Consider the following 20,824-nt stretch of genomic DNA (forward strand, 5'->3'; position numbering starts at 1 on the left):
GCTCCCACAACTACAGAATCAGTGCTAACCGCTGCTCTAACAACTGTAGAAACAATGAGAATTGCTGCTCATGATACTACAGAATCATTGACAACTTCAGAGACAAAAACTGTTGCTCCCATAATCAAAGAAACAGTGACAACAACTGCTGCTCCCACAACTACAGAAACAGCGACAACTGCTGCTCCCACAAGTACAGAATCAGTGACAACTGCTGCTCCCACAACTACCGAATCATTGACAACTGCTGCTCCCACAACTACAGAATCAGTGATAACAGCTGCTCCCACAACTACAGAATCAGTGACAACTGCTGCTCCCACAACTACAAAATCAGTGACAACTGCTGCTCCCACAACTACAGAATCAGTGACAACTGCTGCTCCCACAACTACAGAATCAGTGATAACTGCTGCTCCCACAACTACAGAAACAGTGACAACTGCTGCTCCCACAAATACAGAATCAGTGACAACTGCTGCTCCCACAACTACAGAAACAGTGATAACTGCTGCTCCCACAACTACAGAAGCAGTGACAACTACTTCTCCCACAACTACAGAATCAGTTACAACTGCTGCTTCCACAACTACAGAAACAGTGACAACTACTGCTCCGACAACTACAGAATCAGTGATAACTGCTGCTCCCACAACTACAGAAACAGTGACAACTGCTGCTCCCACAACTACAGAAACAGTGACAACTACTGCTCCCACAACTACAGAAACAGTGATAACTGCTGCTCCCACAACTACAGAAACAGTGACAACTGCTGCTCCCACAACTACAGAATCAGTGATAACTGCTGCTCCCACAACTACAGAAGCAGTGACAACTGCTGCTCCCACAACTACAGAAACAGTGACAACTACTTCTCCCACAACTACAGAATCAGTGACAACTGCTGCTCCCACAACTACAGAATCAGTGACAACTGCAGCTCCCACAACTACAGAAACAGTGACAACTGCTGCTTCCACAACTACAGAATCAGTGACAACTGCTGCTCCCACAACTACAGAAACAGTGACAACTGCTGCTCCCACAACTACAGAATCAGTGATAACTGCTGCTCCCACAACTACAGAAACAGTGACAACTGCTGCTCCCACAACTACAGAATCAGTGATAACTGCTGCTCCCACAACTACAGAAGCAGTGACAACTGCTGCTCCCACAACTACAGAAACAGTGACAACTACTTCTCCCACAACTACAGAATCAGTGACAACTGCTGCTCCCACAACTACAGAATCAGTGACAACTGCAGCTCCCACAACTACAGAAACAGTGACAACTGCTGCTTCCACAACTACAGAATCAGTGACAACTGCAGCTCCCACAACTACAGAAACAGTGACAACTGCTGCTCCCACAACTACAGAAGCAGTGACAACTGCTGCTCATACAACTACAGAATCAGTGATAACTGCTGCTCCAACTACAGAATCAGTGACAACTGCAGCTCCCGCAACTACAGAAGCAGTGACAACTGCTGCTCCCAAAACTACAGAATCAGTGATAACTGTTGCTCTCACAACTGCAGAAACAGTGAAAATTGCTGCTCATGATACTACAGAAACAGTGACAACTTCAGCTACAGAAAGAGAGACAATAACTGTTGCTCCCATAACCAAAGAAACAGTGACAACAACTGATGCTCCCAAAACTGCAGTAATAGTGATAACTGCTGCTTCCATTACAAAAGAAACAGTGACAACTGCTGCTCCCATAAAAACAGAAACGACAGTAAGCGTTGGTCCCAAAACTACTGAACCAGTTACAACTCCTGTTCTCATAACCACAGAAACACTGGCAACTGCTGCACCCATAACTGCAAAAACAGTCACAACGGCTGTTCCCATAACTACAGAAACACTGACAACTACAGGTCCCATAACTATAGAAACAGTTCCAACTACTAATCACATTACCACAGAAACACTGACAACTCTTGATCTCATAACTAAAGAAACACTGACAACTGCTGCTGGCATAACTAATGAAGAAGGGAAACCAGCTGTCCCAATGCCTGCAGAAGCAGTGACAACTGCTGCTCCCATATCAACAGAAACCATGAAAACTACATCTCCAATAATTACAGAAACAGTGACAACTGCTACTCCCAATATGACACAAACGGTGACAACTGCTGCTTCTGATATTACAGAAACTGTGACAACTTCTGTTACTGTTCCAATAACTACAGAAAGAGAGCCAACTGCTGCTCCCATTACTACAGAAACACTGACTGCTTCTGCGGCCACAAAAGCAGTGACAACATCTGCTGCTGTCTTAAGTATAGAAGTAGCGAAAACAGCTACTCCCCTAACTTCAAAAAAAGAGATAACAACCATGGCTTCCACAACTACAGAAACAGTGAAATCTGCTTTTTCCATAAGTACAGAAGCAATGACAAGTGCTGGTGCCAAAACTGCAGAAAAAGAGGTAGCAAATGCTGCTCCCATAACAACAAAAACTGTGAACACTAGTGATCCAATAACTGCAGAAACAGTCACAACTTCTGTTCCCATAACTACAGAAACAGGAAAAACTGCTCCTCCAATAACTCCAGAAACAGTGATAAGTGCTACTCCAACAACTACAGAAAAGCTGACAATGACTAATCCCATTACTACAGAAACACTGACAACTGCTGCTTCCACGACAATAGAAACAGTGACAAGTGCTGGTGCCAAAACTACAGAAACACTGACAACATCTGCAGCTCTCATAACTACAGAAGTTTTGAAAACAGATGTTCCCATAAATACAGAAAAAGTGACAACTGCTGTTCCCATAAGTATAGAATCTAGGACAAGTGTTGGTGCTAAAACTACAGAAGTAGTTACAACTGCTGTACCCATAACTACAAAAACTGTGACAACTGCTGCTCCCGAAATTAAAGAAACACTAACAACTTCTGCTCCCAATACAACAGAAACAGTAACAACATCCGCTGCTCCCACAACTACAGAAACAGTGACAACTGCTGCTCCCGAAATTAAAGAAACGCTGACAAGTTCTGCTGACATAACTACAGAAACTGTGACAACATCAGCAGCTCTCCTAACTACAGATGTAGTGACAACTGCTGTTCCCATAACACCAAGAACAGTGACAGCTGCTGCTCCCATAATTAGAGAAGCAGTGCCACCTATTTCTCCCATAACTACAGAAGCAGTGACAACTGCTGCTCCTACAACTACAGAAACAGTGACAACTGCTGCTCCCAAAACTTCAGAAACAGTGACAACTGCTGCTCCCACAACTACAGAATCAGTGACAGCTGCTGGTCCCACAACTATAGAATCACTGACAACTGCTGCTCCCACAACTACAGAAGCAGTGACAACTGCTGCTCCCACAACTACAGAATCAGTGATAATTCCTGCTCCCACAACTACAGAATCAGTGACAACTGCTGCTCCCACAACTACAGAATCAGTGACAACTGCAGCTCCCACAACTACAGAATCACTGACAACTGCTGCTCCCACAACTACAGAATCAGTGGCAACTGCTGCTCCCACAACTACAGAATCAGTGATAATTCCTGCTCCCACAACTACAGAATCAGTTATAACTGCTGCTCCCACCACAACAGGATCAGTGATAACTGCTGCTCCCACAACTACAGAATCAGTGATAATTCCTGCTCCCACAACTACAGAATCAGTGACAACTGCTGCTCCCACAACTACTGAAGCAGTGATAACTGCTGCTCCCACAACTACAGAATCAGTGACAACTGCAGCTCCAACAACTACAGAATCACTGACAACTGCTGCTCCCACAACTACAGAAGCAGTGACAACTGCTGCTCCCAGAACTACAGAAAGAGTGACAACTGCTGCTCCCACAACTACAGAAACAGTGACAACTAATGCTCCCACAACTACAGAATCAGTGATAACTGCTGCTCCCACAACTACAGAAACAGTGACAACTACTGCTCCCACAACTACAGAATCAGTGATAACTGCTGCTCCCACAACTACAGAAACAGTGACAACTGCTGCTCCCACAACTACAGAATCAGTGATAACTGCTGCTCCCACAACTACAGAAACAGTGACAACTGCTGCTCCCACAACTACAGAATCAGTGATAACTGCTGCTCCCACAACTACAGAATCAGTGACAACTGCTGCTCCCACATTTACAGAAGCAGTGACAACTACTGCTACCACAACTACAGAATCAGTGATAACTGCTGCTCCCACAACTACAGAATCAGTGATAACTGCTGCTCCCACAACTACAGAAGCAGTGACAACTGCTGCTCCCACAACTACAGAAACAGTGACAACTACTGCTCCCACAACTACAGAAACAGTGACAACTACTGCTCCCACAACTACAGAATCAGTGACAACTGCTGCTCCCACAACTAGAGAATCAGTGACAACTGCTGCTTCCACAACTACAGAATCAGTGACAACTGCAGCTCCCACAACTACAGAAACAGTGACAACTGCTGCTCCCACAACTACAGAAGCAGTGATAACTGCAGCTCCCACAACTACAGAATCAGTGACAACTGCTGCTCCCAAACCTACAGAATCAGTTACAACTGCTGCTCCCGCAGCTACAGAATCAGTGATAACTGCTGCTCCCACAACTGCAGAAACAGTGAAAATTGCTGCTCATGATACAGAAACAGTGACAACTACATCTCCCACAACTACAGAATCAGTGACAACTGCTGCTCCCACAACTATAGAATCAGTGACAACTGCTGCTCCCACAACTACAGAATCAGTGACAACTGCTGCTCCCACAACTACAGAAGCAGTGACAACTGCTGCTTCCACAACTACAGAATCAGTGATAACTGCTGCTCCAACTACAGAATCAGTGACAACTGCTGCTCCCACAACTACAGAATCAGTGATAACTGCTGCTCCCACAACTACAGAATCAGTGACAACTGCTGCTCCCACAACTACAGAAACAGTGACAACTACATCTCCCACAACTACAGAATCAGTGACAACTGCTGCTCCCACAACTACAGCAGTGACAACTGCTGCTTCCACAACTACAGAATCAGTGATAACTGCTGCTCCCACAACTACAGAATCAGTGACAACTGCTGCTCCCACAACTACCGAGTCATTGACAACTGCTGCTCCCACAACTACAGAATCAGTGACAACTGCTGCTCCCACAACTACAGCAGTGACAACTGTTGCTTCCACAACTACAGAATCAGTGATAACTGCTGCTCCCACAACTACAGAATCAGTGACAACTGCTGCTCCCACAACTACAGAAACAGTGACAACTACTGCTCCCACAACTACAGAATCAGTGATAACTGCTGCTCCCACAACTACAGAAACAGTGACAACTGCTGCTCCCTCAACTACAGAATCAGTGATAACTGCTGCTCCCACAACTACAGAATCAGTGACAACTGCTGCTCCCACATTTACAGAAGCAGTGACAACTACTGCTCCCACAACTACAGAATCAGTGATAACTGCTGCTCCCACAACTACAGAATCAGTGATAACTGCTGCACCCTCAACTACAGAAGCAGTGACAACTGCTGCTCCCACAACTACAGAAACAGTGACAACTATTGCTCCCACAACTACAGAATCAGTGACAACTGCTGCTGCCACAACTACAGAAGCAGTGATAACTGCTGCTCATACAACTACAGAATCAGTGACAACTGCTGCTCCCACAACTACAGAATCAGTGACAACTGCTGCTCCCACAACTACAGAATCAGTGACAACTGCAGCTCCCACAACTACAGAATCAGTGACAACTGCTGCTCCCAAACCTACAGAATCAGTTACAACTGCTGCTCCCGCAGCTACAGAATCAGTGATAACTGCTGCTCCCACAACTGCAGAAACAGTGAAAATTGCTGCTCATGATACTACAGAAACAGTGACAACTTCAGCTACAGAAAGAGAGACAATAACTGTTGCTCCCATAACCAAAGAAACAGTGACAACAACTGATGCTCCCAAAACTGCAGGAATAGTGATAACTGCTGCTTCCACAACAAAAGAAACAGTGACAACTGCTGCTCCCATAAAAACAGAAACGACAGTAAGCGTTGGTCCCAAAATTACTGAACCAGTTACAACTCCTGTTCTAATAACCACAGAAGCACTGGCAACTGCTGCACCCATAACTGCAAAAACAGTCACAACGGCTGTTCCCATAACTACAGAAACACTGACAACTACAGGTCCCATAACTATAGAAACAGTTCCAACTACTAATCACATTACCACAGAAACACTGACAACTCTTGATCTCATAACTAAAGAAACACCGACAACTGCTGCTGGCATAACTAATGAAGAAGAGAAACCAGCTGTCCCAATGCCTGCAGAAGCAGTGACAACTGCTGCTCCCATATCAACAGAAAGCATGAAAATTACATCTCCAATAATTACAGAAACAGTGACAACTGCTACTCCCAATATGACACAAACGGTGACAACTGCTGCTTCTGATATTACAGAAACTGTGACAACTTCTGTTACTGTTCCAATAACTACAGAAAGAGAGCCAACTGCTGCTGCCATTACTACAGAAACACTGACTGCTTCTGCGGCCACAAAAGCAGTGACAACATCTGCTGCTGTCTTAAGTATAGAAGTAGCGAAAACAGCTAGTCCCCTAACTTCAAAAAAAGAGATAACAACCGTGGCTTCCACACCTACAGAAACAGTGAAATCTGCTTTTTCCATAAGTACAGAAGCAATGACAAGTGCTGGTGCCAAAACTGCAGAAAAAGAGGTAGCAAATGCTGCTCCCATAACAACAAAAACTGTGAACACTGGTGATCCAATAACTGCAGAAACAGTCACAACTTCTGTTCCCATAACTACAGAAACAGGAAAAACTGCTCCTCCAATAACTCCAGAAACAGTGATAATTGCTACTCCAACAACTACAGAAAAGCTGACAATGACTAATCCCATTACTACAGAAAAGCTGACAACTGCTGCTCCCACAACAGAAACAGTGACAAGTGCTGGTGCCAAAACTACAGAAACACTGACAACATCTGCAGCTCTCATAACTACAGAAGTATTGAAAACAGATGTTCCCATAAATGCGGAAAAAGTGACAACTGCTGTTCCCTTAAATACAGAATCTAGGACAAGTGTTGGTGCTAAAACTACAGAAGTAGTTACAACTGCTGTACCCATAACTACAAAAACTGTGACAACTGCTGCTCCCGAAATTAAAGAAACACTGACAACTTCTGCTCCCAATACAACAGAAACAGTAACAACATCCGCTGCTCCCACAACTACAGAAACAGTGACAACTGCTGCTCCCACAACTACAGAATCAGTGATAACTGCTGCTCCCACTACAGAATCAGTGATAACTGCTGCTCCCACAACTACAGAATCAGTGATAACTGCTGCTCCCACAACTACAGAATCAGTGACAACTGCTGCTCCCACAACTACAGAATCAGTGATAACTGCTGCACCCACAACTACAGAAGCAGTGACAACTGCAGCTCCCACAACTACAGAATCAGTGACAGCTGCTGCTCCGACAACTACAGAATCAGTGATAACTGCTGCTCCCACAACTACAGAAACAGTGACAACTGCTGCTCCCACAACTATAGAATCAGTGATAACTGCTGCACCCAGAACTACAGAATCAGTGATAACTGCTGCACCCACAACTACAGAATCACTGACAACTGCTGCTCCCACAACTATAGAATCAGTGATAACTGCTGCACCCACAACTATAGAATCAGTGATAACTGCTGCTCTCACAACTGCAGAAACAGTGAAAATTGCTGCTCAAGATACTACAGAATCATTGACAACTTCAGCTACAGAAAGAGAGACAAAAACTGTTGCTCCCATAATCAAAGAAACAGTGACAACAACTGATGCTGCCACAACTACAGAAAGAGAGAGAACAACTGCAGATCCAATAAATAGAACAACTGTGAAAACTGTGACTCCTATAGCTGCAGAAACAATGACAACTAATGCTTCAGTAACCAAAAAAACAGTGACAACTGCTGCTTCCATAACTACAGAAACGCTGACAAGTTCTGCTGACATAACTACAGAAGCTGTGACAACATCAGCAGCTCTCCTAACTACAGATGTAGTGACCACTGCTGTTCCCATAACAACAAGAACAGTGACAGCTGCTGCTCCCATAATTAGAGAAGCAGTGCCACCTATTTCTCCCATAACTACAGAAGCAGTGACAACTGCTGTTCCTACAACTACAGAAACAGTGACAACTGCTGCTCCCACAACTACAGAATCAGTGATGACTGCTGCTCCCACAACTACAGAATCAGTGACAACTGCAGCTTCCACAACTACAGAATCACTGACTACTGCTCCCACAACTACAGAATCAGTGGCAACTGCTGCTCCCACAACTACAGAATCAGTGACAACTGCTGCTCCCACAACTACAGAATCATTGATAACTGCTGCTCCCACAACTACAGAAGTAGTGACAACTGCTGCTCCCAAAACTACAGAATCAGTGACGACTGCTGCTCGCACAACAACAGAAGCAGTGATAACTGCTGCTCCCAAAACTACAGAAACAGTGACAACTGCTGCTCCCACAACTACAGAAACAGTGACAACTACATCTCCCACAACTACAGAATCAGTGACAACTGCTGCTTCCACGACTACAGAATCAGTGACAACTGCTGCTCCCACAACTACAGAAGCAGTGATGACTGCTGCTCCCACAACTACAGAATCAGTGACAACTGCAGCTTCCACAACTACAGAATCACTGACTACTGCTCCCACAACTACAGAATCAGCGGCAACTGCTGCTCCCAAAACTACAGAATCAGTGATAACTGCTGCTCCCACAACTACAGAATCAGTGACAACTGCTGCTCCCACAACTACAGAATCAGTGACAACTGCTGCTCCCACAACTACAGAATCAGTGACAACTGCAGCTCCCACAACTACAGAAGCAGTGACAACTGCTGCTCCCACAACAACAGAAGCAGTGATATCTGCTGCTCTCACAACTGCAGAAACAGTGAAAATTGCTGCTCATGATACTACAGAAACAGTGACAACTTCAGCTACAGAAAGAGAGACAATAACTGTTGCTCCCATAACCAAAGAAACAGTGACAACAACTAATGCTCCCAAAACTGCAGGAATAGTGATAACTGCTGCTTCCATTACAAAAGAAACAGTGACAACTGCTGCTCCCATAAAAACAGAAACGACAGTAAGCGTTGGTCCCAAAACTACTGAACCAGTTACAACTCCTGTTCTCATAACCACAGAAACACTGGCAACTGCTGCACCCATAACTGCAAAAACAGTCACAACGGCTGTTCCCATAACTACAGAAACACTGACAACTACAGGTCCCATAACTATAGAAACAGTTCCAACTACTAATCACATTACCACAGAAACACTGACAACTCTTGATCTCATAACTAAAGAAACACTGACAACTGCTGCTGGCATAACTAATGAAGAAGGGAAACCAGCTGTCCCAATGCCTGCAGAAGCAGTGACAACTGCTGCTCCCATATCAACAGAAACCATGAAAACTACATCTCCAATAATTACAGAAACAGTGACAACTGCTACTCCCAATATGACACAAACGGTGACAACTGCTGCTTCTGATATTACAGAAACTGTGACAACTTCTGTTACTGTTCCAATAACTACAGAAAGAGAGACAACTGCTGATCTCATTACTACAGAAACACTGACTGCTTCTGCGGCCACAAAAGCAGTGACAACATTTACTGCTGTCTTAAGTACAGAAGTAGTGAAAACAGCTACTCCCCTAACTTCAGAAAAAGCGATAACAACCGTGGCTTCCACAACTACAGAAACAGTGAAGTCTGCTTTTTCCATAAGTATAGAAGCAATGACAAGTGCTGGTGCCAAAACTGCAGAAAAAGAGGTAGCAAATGCTGCTCCCATAACAACAAAAACTGTGAACACTAGTGATCCAATAACTGCAGAAACAGTCACAACTTCTGTTCCCATAACTACAGAAACAGGAAAAACTGCTCCTCCAATAACTCCAGAAACAGTGATAAGTGCTACTCCAACAACTACAGAAAAGCTGACAATGACTAATCCCATTACTACAGAAACACTGACAACTGCTGCTTCCACAACAATAGAAACAGTGACAAGTGCTGGTGCCAAAACTACAGAAACACTGACATCTGCAGCTCTCATAACTACAGAAGTATTGAAAACAGATGTTCCCATAAATACAGAAAAAGTGACAACTGCTGTTCCCATAAGTATAGAATCTAGGACAAGTGTTCATGCTAAAACTACAGAAGTTGTTACAACTGCTGTACCCATGACTACAAAAACTGGGACAACTGCTGCTCCCACAACTACAGAAACAGTGACAACTACTGCTCCCACAACTACAGAATCAGTGGCAACTGCTGCTCCCACAACTACAGAATCAATGATAACTGCTGCTCCCACAACTACAGAATCAGTGGCAACTGCTGCTCCCACAACTACAGAATCAGTGATAACTGCTGCTCCCACAACTACAGAATCAGTGATAACTGCTGCTCCCACAACTACAGAATCAGTGATAATTCCTGCTCCCACAGCTACAGAATCAGTGACAACTGCTGCTCCCACAACTACAGAATCACTGACAACTGCTGCTCCCACAACTACAGAATCAGTGGTAACTGCTGCTCCCACAACTACAGAATCACTGACAACTGCTGCTCCCACAACTACAGAATCAGTGGTAACTGCTGCTCCCACAACTACAGAATCAGTGATAATTCCTGCTCCCACAACTACAGAATCAGTGACAACTGCTGCTCCCACAACTGCAGAATCACTGACAACTGCTGCTCCCACAACTACAGAATCAGTGACAACTGCTGCTCTCATTACGTATGAAACACTGATGCATAGTGCTGCAACAACTACAAAAACTGTGACAACTGCTATTCCCATAAATAAAGAAACAGGGACAACTGCTGCTCCCAATAGTAAAGACACCATGACAACAACTGCTGCTCCTATATCTAGAGAAACACTGACAACTGCTGCTCCCATAAGTACAGGACCACTAACAACATCATTTTTTCCCATAATTACAGAAACACCAACAACATCTGATCCTATATCTAAAAAAACACTGACAACTGTGGCTTCTACAATTGCAGAAACACTGACATTAATTGCAGGTCAAAGAATTACAGAAAGACTGACAACGGCGGCTCCTACATCTACAGGGACGCTGACAACTGCTGCTCCTACATCTACAGGGACGCTGACAACTGCTGCTCTTACATCTACAGGGACGCTGACAACTGCTGCTCCTATATCTACAGGGACGCTGACAACTGCTGCTCCTACATCTACAGGGACGCTGACAACTGCTGCTCCTACATCTACAGGGACGCTGACAACTGCTGCTCCTACATCTACAGGGACGCTGACAACTGATGCTCCAAAAAATACAGTAAAACTCTCCGCTGCTTTTGCCATACATAGAGAAACACTGACCTCATCTTCTCCTATGACTAGAGACACACAGACAACAGAAGTACTTAAGACAACGTCTGCGAGCACAACGAAAGGAACGCCAACAACTACTGATCCCATAACTGCAAAAAGACCGACACCTGCTGCTGCTGTTACTACAGGGAAACTGGAAAGTGCTGTTGCTCCTATAACTGCATTAACAAAGACAACAGCTACTCCCAAACCTGCAGAAATACTAAATGCTCCCCCGATAACTACAGGAACACTAAAAACATCTGCTGCTCCCATAACTACAGGAATCACAACTGCTGCTCCTGCAACTGGAGAGACTCCCTCCCTAACCCCTGTAAGGTTCTTCTTCACAATTACGAATATGGAGTTTGATGAAAGACTTTTAAATCCAACTGATCCTTATTACATCGAGCTAAAGAAAAGGATTGAAGAGCTGGTGAGACTACAATTATTGTCGCACTTTTATATCACAAAGTTGAATCAGGGGCAGAATAACATCTATGATTTATGGCTGACATTCTGCATTTTGTGGTCTGACATTACTGATATCTTCTGTTATATCTTACATACAGGTATTCCAGGCGATAAGAATAATTTATCCTTCTTGTCAATCCGTGGAAATAACTGGATTCAGGTAAGTTATTAATGATAATAATGGTCATTTCTCGGGTCTCGGTCATCGGGTCACCAGTTTGGGTTTTGATGATTTACTATCGGTGAATAAGTGATCTTAGGGAGGCGAATATATGTGTAATCAGTGACGAAAGTTGTCTCTCTCCCCCAGCAAAGGATCGGTGAAGACAGAAAATATAGCGGTGTTTCCAAATAGCTCAGTGGCGCCTTCTAGTGACGAGCTGCAGACTACATTTTTAGAGGTAGTAAGAAACAATGGAGAAATGATGGAAGATCTGCAGTTGTTGCTTCCTGTTAACACCACATCTGCAGGTGAGATATCAGGGGTTGATACAGTCATTCCTGAGCTCCTAACTTCCATTTTTATTGATGGTTTTGATTTTTTAGATTTGACCGCTTCATCAATTATGGCTATTTACATGTGTCAGTGCGTGTTGTTGTTTTCTTATTGAATTTTTGCATTTCTTTGGATTCTTTAGTTTCATATTTATAACAGATCATTTCTTCATTTTTCTGTTTATTACTTTTTTATTTATTTTAGATTGAATTGGTTATTTATTTGCATATACTGAATTTGTTGTTAGTTATTAATGTATTTGCACATACTGAATTTGATACTTTTATCTACCGTATTTTTATTTTAATTCTACATGTGTTCAAGATTAAAGGGAATCAGATTTTTGTCACCTAATCTGAGAGCAGCATGATGTAGGAGGCAGCGATGTATCACTTACCAGGCTGCTTGCTGTAGTTTTGAGAATATCACTGTTTTATCAGGAGATCATCACTAGAGGACTAGTAAACCTTCCGCCATGTAGTCCATTAACACCTATAAGAGAGGGTAATAGCATAAATTACGGAATAGTCAATAAGTCAGCTGGAAATAAAAAGAACAAATATAATACCTAGAAGAATCCAGCACAGGACCAAAAATGAAATATTAAAACAATCTTTATTGAAAGCAAAGACACAATAATTAAAGAGATTGTCCACTACTTTATCATTGATGACTTATCCTGCAGGTTAATAACATTTTTTTCAGGTCAGCGGTCCTTGAGTCCATAATATAGTTCTGTACACCAGGACAGCAGCTCAGCATTAGACCCAGCTGTCAGTCAGTCTTGGAAACCCCGTCGGTGACAACTCCGTGACTGAAACTGGAACACTGCCGGGAGGAATAAACATCATTTCCTCCCGGCAGTGGGGGTCTAAGTGTCAGCGCTGGGCAGGTTCACAGCTTTATTAACCTGCAGATTAACCCCTTATATGCAGGTTAATAGTGGTTTTTCAGGTGACAGGTTCCCTTTAAAAGAGGGGCACTGCTGAAGCTGGATCATAATATACACATCACAATAACCATCTACATGAAGCCAATAGATGCAATAACTCTATGGTAAGATACATAATAAGAGCAGGTTTCCCGTTTCTATACGTTTATTCATACACCTGTTTTTATCCCTCTCTATACATATATGTGTAATAGCCATATACATTTGTGGTGATGAGCGAATTTTTCTAAATTTTAGGTGCCAGTTTTGAGAATTTAGCCGGGTAATTAAATTTGCAAGGGAATCGATTCACTGCAAATTGAAAGTAATCAAAAACTTTCAATTACTTGAAAAGATGTGCACGATGCTCTGAGGTCTCAGGTATCCAGCCCCTTTAAGCTCTTTAACAAAGTAATGTCCAAGTGACCTCAACATTCAGTATATACTGTAGCTATGGGTATATAGATGGCAATCTGTGGAAACCAACAGCCTGTTAATAAAACTTTTATGCTTTTTTTTCCTTTTGCTTCTACACCTACAGAAACACTGACAACAGCAGCTACAGCAGGTACGGCCAAGACCTTTCACTATTGTCTCTTACACTCTTTAAAGAAGCGCTCCCCCAAACTTCCTATTCCCTAATCCTGTGTGATTGGATATGTAGTGCAGCGTCAGTGCCATAATAATCTTCATCTTCCCAGGTTTCCAGCACCTCTCCAGTCCTCTTTAAGGTCACGTGATGGTTACTCCGAAACTGCTTTTACAATGTAAGAGTATGGAGCCTTGTCCTGACACTCCATAGACTTACATTGTAGAAGTGACTTTTAGAGCCTAGTGTGCGTTGGCACGTTAAAATAGATGTCAGGTGACCCCGAAGAGGACCGGAGAGGCACTGGAGACTCGAAATATGCTGAATCATTGTGCAAAGAATTTGTTATATTTTTACCATAACAGAGCAGTGAAATTGCACTTTACCATATCGATCATATTATATCAGGAATGTTTACTGGACCCCCTCGATCACTAAGGCTGCTTTCACACATCAGTTTTTTGCCGTCAGTCACAATCCGTCAAATTTTGAAAAACACGGATCCAGCAAAAGTTGCCGCCGGATCCGTTTTTTCCTCATAGACTTGTATCTGTTTTTTGCCGGATCCATCGAAAATTGGTTTTACGGCGGCCAAAGAAAACGGACATAGTAATGTTTTTTGTGTCCGTCGAAAAAACGGACAGCGACGGATCCGGCGTTGTCCGTCGTTTGCTAGAAAGGAACCCTATGGCACCGGATCCGTGAATTGACGGAATCCGGTGACGGATTCCGTTTTTTTTAACTGAGCATGCTCCAATTTTTTTAGGATCCAATTAGCTGGATCAGCTAGTCGGATCTGTCGAAAAAACAAATCAGTTGCATCAGTTTTTCACAATCTGCGACGGATCCGTCGAGCCAACGGATTGTGACTGACAGCAAAAAACTGATGTGTGAAAGGGGCCTTAGTGCCAAGGAATGGAGGACTTAGGACCCAGATGTAAGGACCAATGGACCCCCGAGCGCTACGACTTGTTACACCCCTTTATTAAGTATATCAGATTCTGCACATTCTCACTGACCCAACTTTGCTAATAAACTTTTTGTTTTGTGTTATAGTTGGAGCGATCCCCGTGTATGGCAGCGTACTTATTGGCTTGATGGTGGCAGCCTTGCTCCTCATCCCTGCAGTCATCTGCTTGGTGCGTATCTTATTACAGTACATAAACCCATAATGTAAAATGAATACCAGTCTTATAACAATGAACATGTTTATTTAAAAAACATAGAAAAGCAGCTTTAAATAGTAAGTGTTACTGCACTATTATAGTTGTATTAGCGATAACCCACTGGTAGTCAATCTGTCTGGGGACCCAGCTGCTGCATTTCTGGTCCTGCATTTTCTGCATTGACAGGTTACTACTATTCTTTGCCTTTGGAGGGTCAAAATGGCAGGAACACCCCAGCAATGACTTAATTTTAATATTTCTGCCTGCGTTGTTCAAAGCGGGGTTTCCAGGCTGTAGGAAATCCATTCTAAAGGCCTATATGGTTGGGAGCTGATGTGCTCCGTTAGACTTTGAATACAATATTCCTTGGTGGAAGAGATAATTTCCCAACAGGAAGATGGCAAAATGAATTCAGAGAACACAGGAGACAGAGCAGGAACCACAGTCAAGGTGTGGCTATCTCTTCGCCCCTTATGGGAGGCCAATTATTCTGTTGGCTGATGCACTCTTCACTTATAGGAATGAGTCTCCATGGTGGCAATTGTTTTTCCTGACTACATGCAGGTTGGTCTCCATTGCAGCAGAGGCTGGAACTTTCTTCTATTCTCTTTAATGGCCTTCTCTAAGGTCCTTCGGCAGTGAGTGCTGCTAACCCTCACTTCCAGCTAGCTGCGATGCAGGCATTCCCTTCTGGTTTAAACAGCTTTTTTGCACTCTAATTACTCATGCACAATTCCTCTAATTGTTACACAATGTATACTACAAAATATTCGCCAATGGTTAGTGGAAGTCCAACTACTAAGGGAGATGGTTCCAAAATTTAGTATTGGATGAAAATTCCCTTGGTACAGGATTTCTACAACTCTCTTTGGTGACATATTGCTCCCTCCCTCCATCCTCCAGGCTTTGCATAGCAACTTTTTCAACTCCATAATGAATATCGGTGGGGACTTGAACGTGTGAAGAGATCACAGACAGCTGGAGGAATGGTGAGTAAAAAAATAAGGTTAGGTAGAGCAACAAGTGCCAGGATATCTTAGGAGGGTGCAACTTGCCTAAGGCCTCTTTCACACTTCAGTTGTTTGGCGTCAGTCTAAAACCGTCATTTTCCTCAAAAAACGGATCCGTTTTTTTTTCGACGGATCCGTTTTTTTCCCCATAGACTTGCATTAGCGACGGATTGTGACGGATGGTCGTCCGTTCCATCCGTCATGCGACGGATCCGTCAAAATTTAGCGGACGTCATCTAGACATTGACGGTCATTGCAACGTTTTTTGTCTCCGTTGAAATGACGGATCGCGACGGATCCGTCGCATCCGTCATTCCATAGAATGGCCACCTATGGGCGACGGATCCGTCGCGACCGTTATTTCGACGGATCCGTCGCCCCAATCCGTTTTTTCAATTTTTTTCAATTGCGCATGCTCCAAAAAGTATATACAACCCCCGAGTAACGGATCCGTAAAAAAAAACGGATCCGTTACATCCGTTTTTTCAACAATTGTGACGGATCCGTCGATCCGTCACTTTGTCGGAAGTGACTGACGCCAAACGACTGAAGTGTGAAAGAAGCCTAAGGGAAAAGTCTTTATTTTAAAGGGGATATCCATTACTATCTAAAAAAAACAAAACCAAGGGGTTGTCCTATTAAAACTACTATAATTTTTTAATTGAAGCCAATGAATCACCAGAGCAGCTGGTAGCCCCTGTCACCGCCATCTTTTAACTTTGAGGAAGCCTAAGAGATTGTGATTACTAGTATATCCTGCAACACTGTAGTATTTCCGTATATGGTATAAGGTAATTTTTTCATTTGCGATTAAGTCCACAGCGTATTGTCCGCAACCGCAAACGCATGCAAAAACGCATGCAAACGTCAGATAACGCAGCGTTTTTTTTATCCGCATCAGCTTACACTTGATGGTAAAAAAACTGCAGCGTTTGCATGTATTTTTACATATGTTTGCGCTTTTTATGCTATGCTTTGATATTTCCAGGAGGGTGTGTCTTTAATGGGCATGCCTAAATCAGTTCCTGGATATGCGCAGTCCGAAGAACGCAAGCGCATCAAACGCATGGGTACTCAAAGACATGTGTACGCATGCGTTCCCATAGACTGCAATGCGTTTTTTTGCCGCATTCCTAGCGCTAACAATCGCATACGTTTCTAGGCGGCAAATTGACGCCTCTAAAATTACTACATGTAGCGTTTACCGCGCCAAACCGCAGACCACGAAACGACACATGCGTCGTCAAACGCGGCAAAACTCAACCAATCGCAGACACATGCGTCTCTAATGTTAAAGATAGGAAAACACAACGCATGCGGAAAATTGCGGCACAAACGCTGCGGACACAACCGCAAATGTGAAACCGGCCTAAGTGATCAAATGCTCATAGGTTCACATCCTCTATAAGGACTAAATAATAAAGTAAAAATAAATTAATACATATATTTAAAAACACTAAAAAGGTAAACAAAAAAAATATAAATGTAATTAAAGAGGACCTTTCACCTAATTTTTAATTTAGACCAGGTTACGGGGTGTAATGGTGGCTGCAGAGTGGAGTAAAGTTTTTTTTTTTTAAATGTCGTCTGTCCAATTGCAGAGATAATAGCAAAGTATTTTGCACCTACTTAGTTAACTTTTGTTAAGTCTAAGCGAGTGTTTTTAGATATTTTCACTGGGGACATGTACTTCTTCTCCCTGTACGAGTTGCCCAATCATAAGGAGGCAACAACACAGCAGAAAAAATAACACCCCCCCGCCATAGCTTAGGTTTCTCGGTGTTTGAGATGTAAGGATACAGCTCTGAAGTCCTGGTCTCACCTCCTGCATGATTAGAAAGTGCTTGGAATAAGAGCACCGATTGCTCACATCTTTCAGATAAGGTCTGGAGGTAGGAGCAGCACAGATGAGTTTAGCTGTGTCACATTACAAACCCTTCTATCAGCTCTCATCCTCCCATAGCACTGTCAGGTCTGCTGTATTGCTTCTACCCCCACACTGCCTGTCCGGAGATGAGTCACACATATGTATAGACATAAGTGTCTGACACAGCTCCTCCTCCATCGATCGCATATCGATGACCTATCCTACAGGTAGCTAATAGTTTGGTATTAGGCAATCCCTTCAAGTTTACATTTATACTAATTTATAACTATCATTCCTGTGCAGATAACAGGTATAACTGGTGGAGGTTTTGCACTAGTTATGGGGAATTAGTATACACTGTAGTCAGGAATGCGTGACATCACTGATATATTTTTTTAACTTTTATTATTTCTTTTGGTTCTAGTTGCTTTGATTCCCAACTAAGACCGCCGCCTGAGCTGACGTATACGCCGCTGCCCCTCCTCCGCTTCTATCTCTAGATGTCCACAGGACCATTGCCGTTTGGATGCTTTTTTTTTTACACAACATATTTATATGGCATTTTATTTCAATGCTTAATTAAAAATAAAGGCTGTAAGATATTTTATTTTTTAATAAATAATTGAATAACTTGTTTTCAAATGACAAACCCTTTAAGTATTTTGTTTTCATTTTTCTCTTCGGTTTTCTGCACATTACTCCTGATATAAAGCTTGCTGAATTGACGGCTCTTCTTGGTGTGATATCAGAGCTGTGTTGAGTGCTCGTAGTCAATGAGACGTCTCCTTTAGCTGCTCCCTCTCCCCTCTCACAGCATGCGCTCGCAGACACTGAGGTAGGGGAAAGCTGCGGCTGCAGTAGCCTCTACCTGAACTGAATTTAATGTTTCAGACTAGCCAGTCATTCGTATGACTGAGGAGGTTTGTGAACAAATACAGAAATCCAATTGGCAGGAAACGATTAACAAAAAACTGATACAAGATGGCACTTTTTCTTCATCGGATTGATTACAAAGTATCACAAATTCACATGTATTAGCGCAGGGGTCCCCAACCTGTAGCTCGGGAGCCAGCTTGGTGCATTATCACTAGATGTAAATAACTATTAAGAGCAGATCCCTAAATGGTTACTTTTGTGTGTAGCTCTGTACAGAAGAGCAGATTTGAATGGGAGTGAGATAGGAAACAGTGGAGCTTGGCATACTGCCTTGGTGTGATTTCAGTGGAGAAGCTTTAGTTGTCATTATACCGATAATGGAGGCTCTCGGTGTCACTACTGAGAGTGGGGGAGGAGCTGAATGTGGCTCACGACCCTCCTTCATTGCTGGATGTGGCTCTAAGGTCAGAAAGGTTGGGGACCTCTGTATTAGCGCATGTGCACACAGCATCTTATTTTTGACTGCACATCTGCCGAGGTTTCCCTAAGTGAAGCCACTTTAGGAAATTGCTGGCAGCCTTGTTGCCGTTTTTTTCGGCGGCTCTGCATCTTTTTTCTTTGACTTAAACTATCAACACATTACCAAACTCCGAAGCAGTTTAAATAAGTAGCAAAAGATGAAACATACGCACAGCAATGTTGTTTTTACATTGCTGTGCATTATGTTCATTTGTGCAGCATTTTTTGCAGGTGACACTTAAGGCCCCGTCTCACACAGCGACGCTGCAGCGATACAGACAACGATGCTGATCGCTGCAGCGTCGCTGTGTGGTCGCTGGGGAGCTGTCACACAGACCGCTCTCCAGCGACCAACGATCAGGGGAACGACTTCGGCATCGTTGAAACTGTCTTCAACGATGCCGAAGTCCCCCTGCAGCACCCGGGTAACCAGGGTAAACATCGGGTTACTAAGCGCAGGGCCGCGCTTAGTAACCCGATGTTTACCCTGGTTACCAGCGTAAATGTAAAAAAAACCAAACACTACATACTCACCATCTGTTGCCCGTCAGGTCCCTTGGCGTCTGCTTCCTACTCTGACTGAGCCGCCGTACAGTGAGAGCTGAGAGCAGAGCGCAGCGGTGACGTCACTGCTGTGCTCTCACTTTACGGCGGCTCAGTCAGAGCAGGAAGCAGACGCCAAGGGACCTGACGGGCAACAGATGGTGAGTATGTAGTGTTTGTTTTTTTTTACATTTACGCTGGTAACCAGGGTAAACATCGGGTTACTAAGCGCGGCCCTGCGCTTAGTAACCCGATGTTTACCCTGGTTACCAGTGAAGACATCGCTGGATCGGTGTCACACACACCGATTCAGCGATGTCAGCGGGACCTCAACGACCAAAAAAAGGTCCAGGCCATTCTGACACGACCAGCGATCTCGCAGCAGGGGCCTGATCGCTGGTACGTGTCACACATAGCGAGATCGCTACTGAGGTCGCTGTTGCGTCACAAAACTTGTGACTCAGCAGCGATCTCGCTAGCGATCTTGCTATGTGAGACGGGGCCTTTAGGCAAGTCCAAAACACAAGCTGGGGTCTCCCCAAATGGAATGGTCAGTCACAGCAGGCACTACTACTAAAAGGGTCAATGAGTGGCAGTATCACATGGAGTTTTATGACTGATCGATGATGAGTTTTTCAAGTGGAAACTACTCCCAGAAATGCTCCTTTTAGGGTGCGTGCAAATAAAGTCTTTTTGATGCAGATTCTGACTGGAACCCATCTGAGAAAGTGGTAAAAAACCCCATAAAAAATGAAAAATTAAGGCATGCAGAGCTATAAAGAGGCTAAAACAAGTGATATGCATAATGTTATATGG

General features: G+C 43.6%; 1 protein-coding gene across 1 annotated transcript; it reads left to right on the forward strand.

Annotated features, from left to right (window-relative positions):
• Positions 1-11,037: 11,037 nt before the first annotated feature.
• LOC143788800 (uncharacterized) lies at positions 11,038-15,199 on the forward strand. The gene is made up of 5 exons (XM_077278702.1): positions 11,038-11,973; positions 12,110-12,171; positions 12,322-12,482; positions 13,980-14,006; positions 15,084-15,199. The coding sequence occupies exons 1-5, from the start codon at positions 11,038-11,040 to the stop codon at positions 15,197-15,199; spliced, it is 1,302 nt and encodes a 433-aa protein (XP_077134817.1).
• The last annotated feature ends 5,625 nt before the right edge of the window (positions 15,200-20,824 follow it).

The sequence above is a fragment of the Ranitomeya variabilis genome, chromosome 8 (genome assembly GCF_051348905.1).
Source record: "Ranitomeya variabilis isolate aRanVar5 chromosome 8, aRanVar5.hap1, whole genome shotgun sequence".
In the NCBI taxonomy this organism is placed as follows: Eukaryota; Metazoa; Chordata; class Amphibia; order Anura; family Dendrobatidae; genus Ranitomeya; species Ranitomeya variabilis.